We start from the raw sequence: 16,759 nt of genomic DNA, 5'->3' as shown, positions 1-16,759 counted from the left end.
GAAGAGCCAACAGGGACACTTCTAAGGTGTTACTGATTTTTCATCACTGTGACTAAAAAGCTGACATAAGCACTTGAAAAGAGGAAAGGTTAATTTGGGCTTATGATTTCAAGGTTCCAGTCCATGGTCAGCTGATCCATAGTTTCTGGGCCTGTGGTGAGATAGGGAATCATGAGGAAAGGGAATGGCAGGGAAAAACCACTCACCTTGTAAATAGGAAGCAGAGAGGATGGGAAATCCAGAATGGAAGGGGATGAGGACAAAACCATGCCTGTGGTGATCTGCCTCATCCAGTCAGGCCTCACCTCCTAATCAGCCCACTGGTTATGAACTCATCGGTGTTTTAATCCACTAATGAAGGTAGAACTTTCACGATCCAGTCACTTCCCCAAAGCCCACCTCTGAACACTGCTGCACTGAGGACCAAGCCCCAACACATTAGCGTTGGGGAACATCTCACATGCAGACCATGTGCTGACATGCTTACCCTAGACTGTGGGGCAGTTACACAGTAGCTCACGCTGTGATAATTTACTACACTGCATCTCCTCACTTGTGCCCTTTTTTTGGTATATGTACAGTATTTTGAAAAGAAAGTTAGAAAAATCAAGTGGAACCACATCTGCCCATCTTGATGGAAGACACAGTAGCTCAGAATATGAACATCAAGAGTGCTCAGTGACATTTCCTGGAAAACATCCTAGTTCCAGAATGATCAATTTGTCCTGACACTGCTTTGCAGCCTGCTGGTTTTCTTCATGTGCAAGTCTCACAGATATACTGTTGAAAGTCAGCAGCACACAAAAAAATGACATTTTTAATTACAAGCTATACAAGAATAGCCTAAACAAACTCTATAAGTACTGGGAGCAGGAAGCAGGAGGAGAGGGGGACTGAAATGTGTCTGTATTTTTCAAAAGGCAGAAAATAATTATCAAATACAGTGAAGTAAGAAGATAGAAGCAAATTGTCATACATCACTCAGGAAGTGGTGTGCTCTGAGAAATGCATAAATGCATGATTTGGCTTCATGAACGTCACAGAGGGCACATAAACAGATGGAGCTCCCTGGACCCCAGGCTCTGTGTGGTCACCTGCTATTTCCTATGGTATGTGTCATTCACATTGACCAGAATATCATTGTGTATTCTGTCATGTATCCAGAGATATGATGTCATGTATCCAGTGATATGATGGAAAACATTAGAAGAATTATAATTGAAAAATAATTTTCTTAAATGGTCACTTCTGGTGGGGAGGCATAGAGGAGAGGACCGTTATTCACTATCAACCTTGTGGACTTCTAGATTTTTGGTTTTTGCCATGTGTTTATTATTTTGATAAACCCAGTAAGACAGGAGAGGCCAGGTTGTATCATTCTCATGTATTCAATTTAAGATCTTTTCTTTTTGTGTATGAGATTGAGCCCAGGACCTTATACAAAGTAGGCAATGCTCTTTTACTGAACTACAGCTTTAGTCGTTTTTTTTTTTTTTGGTACTGGTGATTAAACTCATGACCTCGCACTTGCCAGGCATGTGCTTATGCCACTGAGCTAAATCTCTGGGCTTAAGTCCTTTTTAAAGAAAACTTTTTTAAAAAATTTGAGGCAGGTTCTCAAATTGTCCAAGCTGTCCCTGAATTTGTGATTCTCCTGCTTCAGCCTCCCCAGTAGCTAGAATTGTAGGTGTGCACCACATGCCCAGTTAAGAATTGCTGCTTGAATATATAGTGTTATGGATAACCCAAGAATAACACCTACAATCTGCTCTATCTATGCTGCAGCTGATGGTGACCACTGTTTCAAAAGTACTGTCAGGAGTTAAGAGTCTTATCACTATTACAGAACAACTGAAGAGTGACTTTATAATAACTTCTATTTCCATTTGAACTTTGTTTAGAGATATATTTGAATCAGAAACAAAGCAGGTTTACAATTACATTGTACATGAACAAGCAGAAAGTTATGACCATTCCTATTCAACAGCTGCAAAGCAGTTAATACTAAAAGTAGACAAATCAGTGATAAGAGTGAAATTTCTTTAATCACACGTATATTCATAACATTGATCTAAACTCGGTATTTTTAGGCTACAACATACCCTCTTCCCATCTCTTCCTCTCTCTGTCTCTGTCTCTCGCTTTCTCTCTCTCATTTTGTTGTAGTTCTGGTGATGAAATCCAGGGCCTAGCATATGCTAGGCAAGCATTCTACCATTGAGCTACATTAGCAGCCCCAGGTATTACTTCTTTTTTAAAAATTTTATTTTAAAGGGGAAAAAAAAACAATAAAGACAAAGATACAGAATTTCAAAAACAAGAAAATAAGAAAATGACAATGGTTAATATATTGTACATTGTTATCTTCAAAATAGTTGCTCAGATTACAAGATATAGGCATGCATAATTGATCAAACAATGTAAGTACAAAATCGGTTTTTTCATAGTAATGTAAAGGTTTTTGCTTGTTTATTTTGCTCTGCTTGCAAACTTTATAAATATAACTTCTGAGTAAATATCTGAAAAAAATCAAGATTTATCTTTTATATTTTTAAAATTTTTTTTTATTTTAAAGAGATTAAGACAAAAGAGGACATAACAAAGCAGATTAGAACAGAACAATGTAAGCAACACAGTATTTCACCACAAGACAACCCGTAATTAACAGTAACTACCATAATGTCTTTCTTTGAAATTGTTGAGCATAACTTCATATATAATAGTATCAAGCATAACAAAATAGTATAAAACCATTCAAGAGATTCATCTTTTATTAAGATTCATGTAACTTATTTAAAAATAGGCTACAGTTATTTTTTTCTGATAAAATTAAATCTCTGAGCTTTTTATCTTATGTTACCATTCTGTTCATAAAATGCTTATTAATGCTTTCTCTTTCAAAACTCTGTAAACAATACTTTTTCTATATGTTCGAAGTTATTTTTCTTAAAATACAAGTATTCCCATGCATACTATCTGATAAGTATTGTAGAGTATAAAAAATAACATCTGTTCTAAAGAAAAGATCTTACAAGATTTAAAATTTTTTTTTAATACACAGTAATCTCACACATTGTTTTACATATAGTAGGTGCTCAAAAAAGTTTGTGGTATCAAATCATATCGAGTACTACATACTATCATTGTAATAGGACCAGCTCAGCCTTGAGTGAAAAGTCAGATTCAATGGTGTAAGAAAAAAAATTATCCAGTATAACATATAACTGAAAGTCACTGTCCTGTCAGAGGCGTGTGTGACTAGATGAAGTCTCTCTGTTCACCCCACGTATACTGGATGCCCGCTTTACCAGGCCCTGCGCTAGGTTCTGTGCGCATGAAGATGGACAGCAGCAGAGCCTTCCCTGGCCGCCTCTCACAGCTTAGTGGAAACAGCTGCCGGTGCGTGGAGTGACAGCATAATGTGACCTGGACTCGCATAGATGCAAATTTTCTTTCCTTCTCACTCCCTGTCTTTTCACTACTAACATGGTGGGTGTGCTCAGTACCCACCCAGGCCAAGGAGCAGGTGGGAGGTGCAAGCCTCGCTGCAGGAGAGGGTGCAGAAGACAGCAGGAAAGGGACCCCTGGGTTTCTGCTGGGGAGATGCTGCATGGCTTGAAAGGTAATTTGGCGGGAAATAGAAGAAAACTTGTCAGTGTTTGTGACTGGCTAAGATGAGACTGTCTGCTCCCTCCTTAGACATTAAGGCCTGAATGACTGTCTTTGCTGGGCTTGAGGCATCCTGGCGTCCTGCAGCCAGGACCTATGAAATGAGAAAAGGAGAGACTGCCCAGCGCAGGCTACACAACACATGTGGAGACTGGTAGAAATACGGGCAGCATTTAAGAGTCTGCATATTGTTTAGTAAGGCTGGGACAGAGGCTATGAGTCTAAAGATACTCCATAATAGTGCCTTTTTCAATGACTGTCAATCAGTTACCACGAGTGTTCTCACCTTGCACAGACTTGGGATCAGGAAGCATTAAGTCAAGGTTGAGCAAAATAATCTCCTTTTGAGGATGAGTTAAAAAAGAAAGAGTGGACTGCATTGGCCTCCTCAGAGACACAGGCCATGGGGGAGAGAGATTCGTAATATTCATCTTCCCCATCCAGCACTTTGATTTGGCTGCAATGAAGAAAAGAAGAGAATTTTCAACAGAAAAGGAAACAAATGCTCCATCACAGAGACGGCAAAAGCTTGAGTCATTGGAAGAGGGTTGGCTCCCCAGACTGGAGGGAAGGACAGCTTGAGGGGTTCAGGTCTCCCAGCACAGAGATAGTAATTCTTGCCCATGTAGCCTTTTGACTCTGGGTCACAGAGTGATAATGGGTTCATTTTCATACTGTGTGGCAGTTGTGGTCCTACTGCAACTTGATTTACATGATTAAATTGTCTGTCTCCACCTGGCTTCCTCTAGATGAAAAAGCTTCTTTCCAGTCCTCCCCCAAGTCTCAAGATTGTACCAAGTATCTCCTTCATTTCTATTCTCAAGCGAGACGCTACCCATCAAAGAAGCCACAAAGTCATTACTCTGCTCTTTCACCCCTGGGAGAAGTTTTCTTTTGTGTGTGTTTTAAGACCCAGGGTAGGACAGAGTGGAGGAAATGGCCTATTTGTCCTTTATGGAATGCTCTTCTTTGTGAAAGATTCTTATACAACCTTCTGCATGTCTTCAATTATGAAGAAAGTAAAATTTCTTAGAATAATTATGACAAATAACATTTTCCCTTAGGTGACAAGGGCAAATTTCTGGACAGAATAGATTCAAGTTTTGTATTGTTGCTACTGTGAAAAATAGTTTCCACTGTCAATAATAGTGACACTATCCGGGTTGAATATTTTTAGAAGTCTCTCTGGAAAGTTTTGCATTTTCTGTAGTATCACAAAGGACCCCTTCTGTTTACAGTTGCTTAGAACTAAGAAGACAGATATTTACCCAAGTTTTCTTGGCTTCCTCTTGCTCCCTTGATATTCTAGAGTTCCCTGTGGAGAGGCCCAAGAACACACAGTCAAAGCAAAGCAGCAAGTCGTTAATTTTTAATTCAAAGTGATTTTGTGTTGAATGCAAGCAGATGCTGATAATATCAGAAGTCACAGCATAATTTTTTTGATCAAAGGGCTCAAGTGAGCCTGATGAAGCATGCATCTTGCTCGTCTTTGATAAACCACATCAATTATTCACCGTGAAGGCAGACATCCTGACATGAAAGCAACAGATAAAGAGCCTAAGCACATGTTCACGAGAGAGCATAAGAGAGTGGGGGTGGGGCTGGAGGGGCTGGAACAGGTATTAATAACAGAATTATTAACTGGAAACAAAGCCAGTGAAACAGCTTTATGGCCACTTTGAACTCACATTTAACTGGTTATAGTACATGGTGTCCTCAGGGCTACTCAACGTTTTGGGCTGCTGACATCGCCGGCGAGGTGTCCGCTGCTTCTGTGCTCTCAGACCATCTTCTGAATCTGCAACCAGACAGCAGAAGCTCACTGTAAGCTGTTCCAGGTGTTGGGAAAATTCAGTGAAAAATGGCTTTTCACGTAAATGCACCTGGGAGAACTGCGTCCCATGTTGATGCACACGTCAGAGACATAGCTAAATACTGGGGAAAATGTCATCGTAAAATACACAAACACGAGAATCGCTAGATTAAACGAGGCTGCCATCTGTAACTGTGCCTTCATCGCTCTGATCCGAATCGGCAGCCCAGAGTGACAGGGAGCAAATTGGATTGTCCGCATTGGGGAGGTGTAGGGTGGAGGTCAGCTTTGGCAGAGCAGAGTGCCTTTCGCAGGAAAACTGTCAGGACAACCAAGGCAATCTGGGATCATTTGCACCACATCCTACAGCGAGAGTTCAGAGACATCTGGAGCACACATACTCTTGGGGAGATGAGAAACAAATTTTTCGGTGGTACATACTTTGGGGGAAAATAGCTTGAGCCAGTATGTACTAAAATGCTTTGAACGATACCACTGAGCATGCAGTCTCCAGAGGTGGCTAAAGGAGGGGAAATATGATTGCATGATCCTAGGCTTTCAGGCTCGATTCCAGAACTCTGGACCAAGAGTGCTCTGAGATGAAGAAGCCACAACTCAGAGGAAGTCATGATTTATTTTCTCTCCAAGCAAATGAGTCGCATGGTATCTGCCATTGTTTAGGCTGAATATCTGAAGCAGGGTTTAGCAGTCCTAACTTTTCCCAAAACAGACATGTCACATGCTCACAGACATGTAGGTACATAGAATCTTGTCTGTGAATGTCCCAATACAGAGAAAAGGGTTTTTGCTAGACACAGGTATTTGTGATAAACTATGCATAAAAAAATGAAAGATTTATACTTAAAATCATACTCTAACTTCAGTAGATTTCCACTATTGTAGGAAATTCTGGAGAAATCTTTTCTCTTCGTAATGGCATATTCTTTTATAAACTTTTAATTTAATTTCAACTGATATATAAACATTTACATATTAATAGGATGCTACATGATTTTTTGCATATATGTGTACATTGTATAATTTTGAAATCAGGTTAAACATAACTCCTTAAAAATATATAATTTCTTTATGGTGAAAAACACTGGAACTTTTCTCCTAGCCTTTTAGCACAGTGGGTTACTGATCTCCAGTCATCCTCCCATGTAATTGCACACCAGATTGTCTTAGTCTTATCTAAGCTGTAACTCAGCGTCTATCACTCAAGCTCTCCCTCCTCCTCTTCTACTCGGCCACTGCTAACTGCCTTGTACTCTCCACTTCTATGAGACCAACATTTTTATATGTCACATAGGACTGAGAACACCTGGTACCTTTCCTGGCTTATTTCACCTAGCATAATGATCTCCAGCTCCATATGTGTTGTGGTAAATGATGAAACTTAATTCTTTGTTATGGCTGAATACTACTCCATTGTGTATACATACCACACTGTCTCTATCCACTCATCAGTTGATGGATACTTAGGTTGTTTCCCATCTTGGCTATGGTAGGTAGTGCTGCCATGAATACGCTAGTGCAGATATCTATTTAACATGTGGAGTTTATTTCCTTTGGACATACATGGGGTTATAGGATTGCACAGTAGTTCTACGTTTAAAATTTTTTAGAAACTTCTACACTGTTTTCCATAATGGTTGGGGTCTCATTTTCTGCACACCTTCACTGGCACTTGCTATCTTTTGTCTTTTTATGAATTCTTATTAGAGGGCTGGGGATTTAGCTCAGCGGCATAAGCGCCTGCCTTGCAAGCAGGCAGTCGTGAGTTCGATCCCTGGTACCGATAAAAAGCAAAAAGACAAAAAAAAAAAATGTAGAAGAAATGAATTCTTATTAGAATGAGGTGATATCTCACTGTGGTTTTGGTTTGCATCTCTGTGATGACTACTATTTGAGAGTTTTTCAAATACTTGGCCATTTCAGTGTCTTCTTTTGAAAAATATCTACTGTGTTTAGGCTAATTGCTCATTTTAAAAACCAGGTTATTATTATTATTGTTTTGCTACTGACTTTATTGAATTCCTTACATGTTCTAGATATTTAACATCTTGTCAGATGTATCATTTGCAAATATTTCTCCCATTTTGCAGGTTGTCTCTTTGTTGTTTTTTAAAACCCGAACAGAAGCTTTTTAGTTTGATATGATTGCATTATTCTAATTTTGCCTTTTGTTTTCCATGTCTTTGAGTCTTATCCAAAAAATCATTGCCTATTCCAATGTGCTGAAACATTTACATCCTGGGGGTATGGCTTAGTGGTAGCGTTCTTGCCTGGCATGCATAAGAGCCTGGGTACAATGCCTAGCACTACATAAATACCCCCCGCCACACACACACACACACACACAGAGTGATTTGTGAACAGCAAATTATCTGTTTTTATAAGTACAAAATTTATATATAGACTTTTCTTTTTATCCTCTTTTTGTGGAACTGGGAACTGAATCCAGGGATACTCTTATCACTGAGCTACATCTAAGTCAAGCTAGCCTTGAGTTTGTGATCCTCTAGCCTCAGGCTCATGAGTAGCTGGAATTACAGGTGTGTGCCATGATGCCCAGCTCTCGATACTTCTTGAAATGGGACATATCTATGTTTGAACAAGACTAGTCCTCTGGCAGACATTAAAGCTATTCCTTCCTGTACACGTCTTCTTCTTCTTCTTCTTCTTTTTTTTCCCCCAGAAGATACCGAGGCCCACAAATGTGGAATGGCTCTTTTCAGATCAAGTGGCAGGTTGGGGATCCATGCCTAGGTCTCTTATCTCCTGCCCTAGCAGACTTGCATGCATGCATCCCTGTGTATGTGTGTGTTTTAACTATAGCACATTCTTTTTTAAAATAGCATATTCTTAACAAGAGTCTTGTTTTTAAAATCAAATGTTAACCTAGAAGCTCAATTAAAACATATTTATTGGTTTAGAAAAATGATGTTGCTTGCAGAGGGTTCCAACAGTTTTAAAAAACACTGTTTTAGGAACACAGTGCAGGGCACAGGTTTGCTTTGTCAGGGTACAGGGTTTTATTCTGCTGGGTGTGTGGTACATGCCTGTAATCCCAGCACATGAGTGGCTGAGGCAGGAGGAGCACTCTAAGTTCAAGGCCAGACTGGACATATAGTGAGACCTTGTTTCAGAAAAAAAAAAAAAAAGTTTTTTGTTTTCTTGTTGTATCCAACACATCTGCTTCCTGTTTTCTCTGCAGGAAAAGAATCACTACTAAATAAGAGTGATACAATTTGATATTGCTATACAAAAATACAATTTAAATTCAAACACTATAACATTTAGAAGATTTGTCCTAAGTGGATAACAAAGGAGAAAGGCATAGGAAAGGAGGAAATGGAAAAGAAAATACAATGAAAAAATGGAAATAAAGCTTTTGTAAATAATGAGGGAAAGAGGAGTTGAAGGGAAGGGAGGCTATTGGGGAAAAAAGAAGAATCAAGTTATATCACATACAGGCACAAATTGTCTATGATGAATGTCTTCATTGTGTATATATAAAATGTACAAACAAAATTAATTTCAAAAAAGATTCAGTGATCTTTACTAGATTAAGAGTGGGGACTTCATTCTATTGTAATTTGATTTCCTCACTATATCCAGCAAAAAATGTCTCATTTTGCATCCATTGATGGGGATCTGGGCTGTTTCTCAGATTTAGCTATTACAAATCGTGCTGCTATAAACATGGGTGTGCATATATTACTGTGGGCAATGTTTTTAACTTTTTCAGAAGATACCAAGAAGAAGAACAGCTGAATGAATTGGAACTTCTAGTTTTAGTTTTTAAAGGAATTTCCACACTGATTTCCATGGTGGTTGCACCAGTGTACATGCCAACCAACAGAGGAGAAGGGTTCTTTTTTCCTCCATTGCTCACCAGCATTTGTTATTGGTTGATTTCTTGATGAGAGCCAATCTTTCTGGAACAAGATAAAATCTCAGTGTTGTTTTAATTTGCATTTCTTGAATGACCAGTGATGTTTAACATTTTTTCATATATTTCATACATTTATACTTCATATATTTATTTGCTATTTGTGTTTCTTCATCTGAGCTTTGTACATATCCTAGATATCTAGGTATTAGTCCTTTATGTGAGGAACAGCTAGCAAAACTTTTCCCACTCTGTAGGTTTTGTCTTTTTTCTTACTTTTTTGGTGGTTTCTTTTGCTATGCAAAAGGAGATCCAAGTTGTTATTTTCTGTGTAACTGGAGTTTTGTATATGAAGTTCTTGCCTTGTAGATTTAGTGTTTTGTTTTAATATTCAGATCTTTGATCTATTGAAATTTTAATTTAATGCATGGTGAGAGATATGGGTCTAGGTTTAATCTTCAGCATGTGGAAAGCCAGATTTCCCAGCATCATTTATCAAGGAGGCTTTATTTTTTCCAGTGAAGGTGTTTGACCCCTTTGTAAAAGATAAGGTGGAGGAATGTGTTTGGAGCTGTTTCTGCATCTTCTAATCTGTTCATTGACCCTCGAGTCTGCATTTTTGTTTGTTTTTGTTTTTTGCTTTTGTTGCCAGTAGCATGACATTTTTATCATGGCGGCTTTGTAGTATGATTTCAAGTCAGTAGTATGATTTGAGGTCAGTGAATCTTAGGAAGCTAAGTGAGTTATTTAAAGCTGTAAACTAATGATGCTGGACCCAAATTGGAGATAAATATATCTCCAAGAGATTTTTTCAAGAGTACACCCATTGATTTTCCTTATAACCAGGTTTTCACTGCTGGGACAAACATTTTACATACACAATTTAAGGAGGGAAGGTTGTAGTTCACAGTTTAAGGAATTTCAGTCCTTAAACTTCTGAAAGGTTGGCTCAAAGGCAAATCAATGTGGAAGGGTGTACAGAGAAAAGCTGCCAACTCATGACATATAGGAAGCAGAGAGTCAGAGAAGAGCCAGAGAGGAAGGGGCCAGGGGACCAGAGAGGTACACACAATCACATCCCCAGGACCGACCCAAATCCGGATCTCTCAGGCCAGTCAAGCTGAAGGTCAAGATTAACATGGTATTTTCATAGGCCATGATGAATTTCAGATGAGTTGTATAACTAAACATTGTAAACATTCCTATAGAAACAACAACTTTAGAAAGAAACAAAGACTATTAATAAACTCTATTGGAGAAGAAAATACCAGTGACAAGGATGGGTTCAATCATGTTAAAGTAAAATATTTATGAATAATAACACAATTAAGATAAAAGAAATTACCACAGAAAGATTAAAAACAATTAGAAACATAGCACTGAATAAAGGTCTAAATCCATAATATAGATAAAGCAAGACTCTGCCCCGCAACTGCAGTTTTACATCATGGATTACAAATAGGGGGCAGGACTTCGTGTACGCTAAGCCACATCTCCTCCATGCTCTGCCACTGAGTTAGGACCCAGCCCCTCCATAATATTTTTTAGAAAATGCTGCTTGTACTGAACACGTACAGACTTTGTCCCTTGTCATTATTCCTTAAACAATATAGTGTTGGGGGCTGGGGATTTAGCTCAGAGAGTAAGCACCTCCCTGGCAAGTGCAAGGTCATGAGTTTGATCCTGGTACCATAGGAAAGGTGGGGGGGGGGGAAGGAGAGAGGGGGAGAGAGAGAAAGAGAGAGACAGAGAGAGAGAGAGAGAGAGAGAGAGAGAGAGAGAGAGAGAGAAAACATAGTGTAACAACCATTTACATAACATTCACATTGTGATACACAGGTAATCTAGAGCTAATATAAAGTATAAAGGAGGATTTGTGTAGGTTGTTCCCAAATGATTTGCCATTTTATACAAGTGATTCGAGTATCTGCAGGTTTGTGTCTGTGGAGTTCTTGGAATCAATCTCCCTTGGATCTGAGGGAGAGATGTATGTTGAATTGCAGTTAGGAAATGAGATACTGAAAGTTGTACAACAAACCTGACAAAGAACTTTGATTAAAAACAGTTACTACTGCTTTTCTGTTCATTAGAATAAACTCAAAGATCAAAAGACAACGAAGGACTCCAGACTTGAGTCTGCAGGTTTCACACTTCCTGATGTGACATTTGCACTAAGCACCTTGTCCATCTCACGTAAGCGTGTGTGGGCCCAAATTGCTCACTGTGTAATGCTACCTCCTGACTGAGTGTTCCAAAGGCACACTGTGTCCCAAATACCAGCTCATATTTAACGTAGGCCTCCTTTTATAAGAATCCCTGCATGTTTTGGGTTTATATTTAAGACCCTCAGCACTTCCTTCTGCTCTGAGTGGCTGTAGAACTTTATAAAAACTGGAGCTAAATTTGTCAGAAAACAAAAGATATCTAGATAGCATTTCAAGAGCCCTGGGAAACACACACTTCTTATTCCCTAACCCCAAATCATCACAGAGTGGCAGCGTGCTTGTCCAGTTAGTTGAATTTAGTCAGTTTTTATATAACTTCGAACAATGCGTTTAAAACTTTAATATTTCTTTTCTCCTTTTTGCAGTTCTATTCAGGCTAGTGTTGCCAAATAAATATGATAACAAGTTAAACTTGGTAAGCCAATGCTTTTTTAGTCTAAGCATATCTCATGCAATATTTGAGACATACTTCTGTCAAAAATGATGGATGGTTTACCTGAGAGTCAAATCTATCTGTGCTGTATTTTTATTTAAGTCTGGAAACCTTAATTCGTGCACAACTTTAAGACAAAAATGAGGCTCTTTGTTCTGGTAGGATCTCAGAGATAAGGAAGGAAATGACTCTCTACCTGCTGAGTATAGTTGTTTTGGCTATCAGTGCCTCCTCCTGCACTGTCCTCTAGAAGGACACAATGTGTTACTTTATGTCACCTGCTACACATGTGCCAGTTGTGTTAGTTTCCAAGTAGGCATGAGGTAGGGAAGAACAATCACAGGGAGGGTAGGATGGGGTCCTCAGCCCAGTGAGGCAGTTTGGGGTCTTGGTGCCTAAGAAACAGACAGGCGGCATGCTGGGGTTCTGGGAGGAAAGGGAGAGACGGCCCTGGAGACTCCTCGTTCCTGACCCCCACCTGGATTTCAGCAGGCATGGATATTTTCTGAGCAGTATTACTGATATAATTGCCACTTTGTGGATGAGGCATTCCCAGGGTCTCTTGCCAAGTAAAACATCCTCTTAAAGCCAACAGAGCATTCAGTGGTCTAGATTTACAGATGGCAAATCCCAGATGAGGTTACGAGATACACCCCTGGGGCATTTTTAGAGGATTAGAGTTGTACAATTAATTTGTAGAGCTCTACCAACTACTCTATGTACAAAAGGGGTGCACCACTTCTCTGACCAAGGTTCTCGGAGCATTTGGAGGTGACAGTAACTCTGCAGTCAGCTGGACAATCTCTCCAATGAGGCTGATCATGCTGCATGGTTCTCGAGCGGATGTTTCCCTCAAGTAGCTTCTGGTTGAGAGATTTTTGGCACTCAATCTGAAGTGGCACGAGAGAGATAAGAAGGAGACAAAGTATGAAGAGGCTTTTAATGAGGGGATAGAAGAGGTCCCCTCAGTAGGAAAAGGGCTGGGGGCTGCCTATATAGATTACCTCTTGGGGAGGGGTTTGGTTGACAGTGATGGATTACTGTTACATGCTAGTACATGCAGGTTGGGGATTGGAGAATCTTTGGCTCACACAGGAAGGAAGGACAGGAAGTGTGGCTTGGATCAAGAAGTCTGCTCAGGGGTCTTGTGGTTTCTCCACCATGCCGGGCCTCCGCCACGATGATAGGTAGAACTGTGTGGGGAAAACTTATCAGCTTCCAAATCAAAGATCTGTCATTTCTGGTTCTGTGCCTTTCCCCTTACCCTTTCATTTATATGTAGCAAACTTTGTTTTGCAAAGTATCTTTTTCTCTTTTTCTCACTTTGGGAAGGACAGATAATCTCAAGGAGGTAACAGAGGTGCAAGGAGATTGAGAGCTCCCACAGCAAGTTAGAGGCAAAGTTAACAGAGAATTGAGGTTTGTCAATCTCAGACTGAGAGTATTTCCTTTACACTCTATCAGTTGTTCAACTTTTAGAATACCAATGCCAAGATCAAGACCTGAACATTAATTTTTTGTTCTTGCTGCAGTACTGAAGATTGAGCCCAGGGCTTCACAATACTAGGTAAGCAATCTACCACAAACTACATCTCAGCCCGACATTGATATCCTAGAAATAAATTTCTCTAGGTGCTTCTGAAGTGCTTCCAGGGCTGAGAACCATAGTACTTGACTATATTAAATCTTTCCTTCCTAAAGAACCACATTGGCAGAAAGTTAGCAATAACTTACACTACCTTATACATGCAGTCTATTAAGAGTCTTCCCCATAGGATGGAAATGACTCACTTCCCTCAGTATGGCTTGGGACCTGGTCTACATCAGGGATGTTCAGAGCCTTGAAAGGGAGTAGGAAGGTTGATTTGTCTTGGCAGCATAGCTTTCCAAATTGGGAGACAAATCTCTTGGATTTGGTGTCTTGCTTTTATTTACTTGTTCTTTTATTTTTGGTTTGTTAAGACAGGATCTTGCGAGATAGGTCAGGCTGGCCTCAAACTTGTGATCTTCCTACCTCAGTGCTGGGATTACAGGTCTGCACAGGACACCTGACTGGCCTCTTGCTTTTATATCAGAGAGATTCAAGGCCTAGGGAACTAAGAAATGGGCTAGACAGAACTCAGGACTGGGTTCAAAATCCTAAGCCTACGCCATGACTTCTGTTCTGATACATACTCTTTCACTGAGGCTTTTGGAGAAGTTTTAACCTTACCCACTTTAACTTCGGGGAGGAAGGAGGCATCCAGTGGCTGCTGTAAAACAAGCACACATACGCACACACCCAGAAAGAGATTTTCTCCTGGGAAGCATGTTATTCAGATCTTGCTTTCTAAGATGAAAGGAAAGCTACAAATTTTCCCAGTTGCCATGTTATGTCATGAACAATCTTCTTCAAAATTGTAAAACCGCTACAAAGAAAACATCCCTGAGTTAAATTAGTGCCTGCTAGAGTTCTAAATTGTCTGTGTGGACTTTCCTACTTATTAGGGAGGCAGCAAAAGCTCCAGGCCTGGGCCTGGCACCCACTCAACAAATAATGAATGAGTAAAAAGGTGACTGTTCACCATTCTCATGAAGCTCCTCCAGCTTTGGCCACTCCTTGGTTCTCAGTGTTAACCAAGGTGTTGTTATCAAGGCTGACAGTAGGAATGGGGCCTCTCCTATACTGGGACACTTTGGTAACCTGTAGTTACCAAGAGAAGGGAAAGAGATGAAATCAGTCTTTTAAAAACAATATTCATTAGTATTTTAAAAAAAGTATCCATTCAATATTTTTCTGAGAATATATATTTATTTGTAAACTAAAAAATTTTATTCATTTTTCTAATTTGGGTTACACATTTCCCTCCATTTAACAATAAAATGATAAGTATTTTTCCATCAGATTAGCCTACTTTTGAAATAAGATCTTCCCAGTAAAGTTACATTTTTTAAAGTAGTAAATGAGCAGGATAAAGGGTGAAAATCCAGGTTTTTTGGACCCTCTGATCTTGTTCTCATAACAGTAGAAACTGCTGGGGAAACTTTTTTGTTCATCTTTCAGAGACAGTCTAAATGCCATAATTCTAATGGCTTCAGAATATTTCATTTTATGAGTGAAGCAGGATTGATTTATGTAATTTCCAATTTGGGGCACAGAAGTTATTTCTAATGTTTCTCTCTGATAAACAACATTTTCAGGAACATACTCACAGTTTAATCTTTTATAAACCCATATTATTTCTTAGATTAAATTTCTAGAAGTGGCACTCTTGGTCAAAGTAGTTAATTTTTTTTAAAAAAATTATTATTTTTGTTATTTATATATCTTTTGAGACAGGATTTCACTTTGCAATCTAGGATGGTCTTGAACTCGCTGTGTAGCCCATGGTGGCCTTGACTTCATGGTGATCCTCCTGCCTCGGCTTCCTGAGTGCTAAGATTGCAGGTGTGCACCACCACTCTGGCTGCACTTGGGCTTTAATTTGCATTCCATTGGCTACTGGAGAAGATGAATGCTCCTTCCCATGTTTAGAAACCATTTGTTTTCAAAGTTCCTTTTAAGCTACTAGCAGCAGTAGAGTTCATAAGTCCTGGCTGGTCCTAAAGTGATGGACCAGGTTGTGGTGAGTGTGGTGGGTGGTAGATGAGCGGTCCCACTGGCTAACAGTTACACATATGCTGATTTATAAAATAGCATGTGTGGGGGAATATTTCTCAATTTGCCATCATTTATCTACCTCTTAAACATTTTTACTATATGCAAAATCACCTGTGCTATTCCTTAATATTTTTGACATTAACTATTTTCTTTTTAGCTTAATTCATTCCTTTAAGCATGAAGCTTTCTGTACCACTGAAAATGAAAAATTCAAGTCATTTTTCAGAGATAGAAATAAATCATGTGGTATATTAAAATGAAAGTGAAACAGTGTTACTATACCTGAGCTAGATTCTGTTTCTCACAAGAGGTTCTGAGTTTTTTAAAAGGTTTGTTAGGAACAAATAAATAGCCAGGCATAGTGGCACACCTGTAATCCCAGCACTCAGGGGGCTGAGGCAGGAGGACTGCCAAAAGTTCGAGGCCAGCCTTGGTTACACAGTGAGTTCAAGGTCTGCCTGAACTACATAGCAAGTCTAACACCCCTTGCCCACCCTCCTGGAAAAAAGAATAAGTGAATAAATGTGAGAGGGATTTAATACATTAGCACCATTGAGGATCTCCCCTAAGGTTCTGGGTTTATAAATTGACTCAGGTATGGAAATTAATTGAAAGGCCACAACTTGTATTTACGATTCAAATTAGAATTCCGTTCACTTGTTTTAGAACACTTTTGCTTAGAGAAATGAGAGGAATTTAGTAGGCTGCCCCTTGATTCCACTTTTAGGGACCCTGGATGACCTAGTTTAGATCTTCTGTGAGTCAGATTATTCTGACGACTGTTTTGACTCTGCTGTTCACATGGTAGCTGCACCCATCTCGTCTTTGATGTCTTTGATGATAACAAGCTTGGCCTTTGGTCCTTCTGGGATCCAATAATCCCATTGGTGGCCTAAAAACAGCAATTTCTACTGTAGTTTCTGACCTACAGGAAGTGATCACAGGGCTCTTCAAGGATGCTGGGCTTTTCCTACCAAATTTCTCTTTCACAGTGATGGTAAAAGGGATGGCCTTTTACCATACTGTGGGCGAAAAGGCCTTATCCGACTCATCCAATGCAATATTCCAATCTCCCTAAGTT

General features: G+C 39.5%; 1 protein-coding gene across 3 annotated transcripts in view; it reads right to left on the bottom strand.

Annotated features, from left to right (window-relative positions):
* Positions 1–2,243: 2,243 nt before the first annotated feature.
* Positions 2,244–16,759, bottom strand: part of Myo3b (myosin IIIB) — a 448,610-nt gene continuing 434,094 nt past the window's right edge. For all 3 annotated transcript variants that reach the window (XM_063259246.1, XM_063259248.1, XM_063259247.1), the window contains exons 32-34: positions 5,358–5,467; positions 4,938–4,984; positions 2,244–4,126 (exon numbers count right to left, since the gene is read on the bottom strand). In XM_063259246.1, the coding sequence (XP_063115316.1) occupies positions 3,988–4,126; positions 4,938–4,984; positions 5,358–5,467 (296 nt within the window). In that variant the 3' untranslated portion in view covers positions 2,244–3,987. The remainder of the gene's footprint in view (positions 4,127–4,937; positions 4,985–5,357; positions 5,468–16,759) is intronic.

Source organism: Cavia porcellus, unplaced genomic scaffold, assembly GCF_034190915.1.
Source record: "Cavia porcellus strain 051 isolate PalLab524CR breed Dunkin Hartley unplaced genomic scaffold, mCavPor4.1 scaffold_12, whole genome shotgun sequence".
Lineage (NCBI taxonomy): Eukaryota > Metazoa > Chordata > Mammalia > Rodentia > Caviidae > Cavia > Cavia porcellus.
This window is presented reverse-complemented; position numbering and strand designations above follow the sequence as displayed.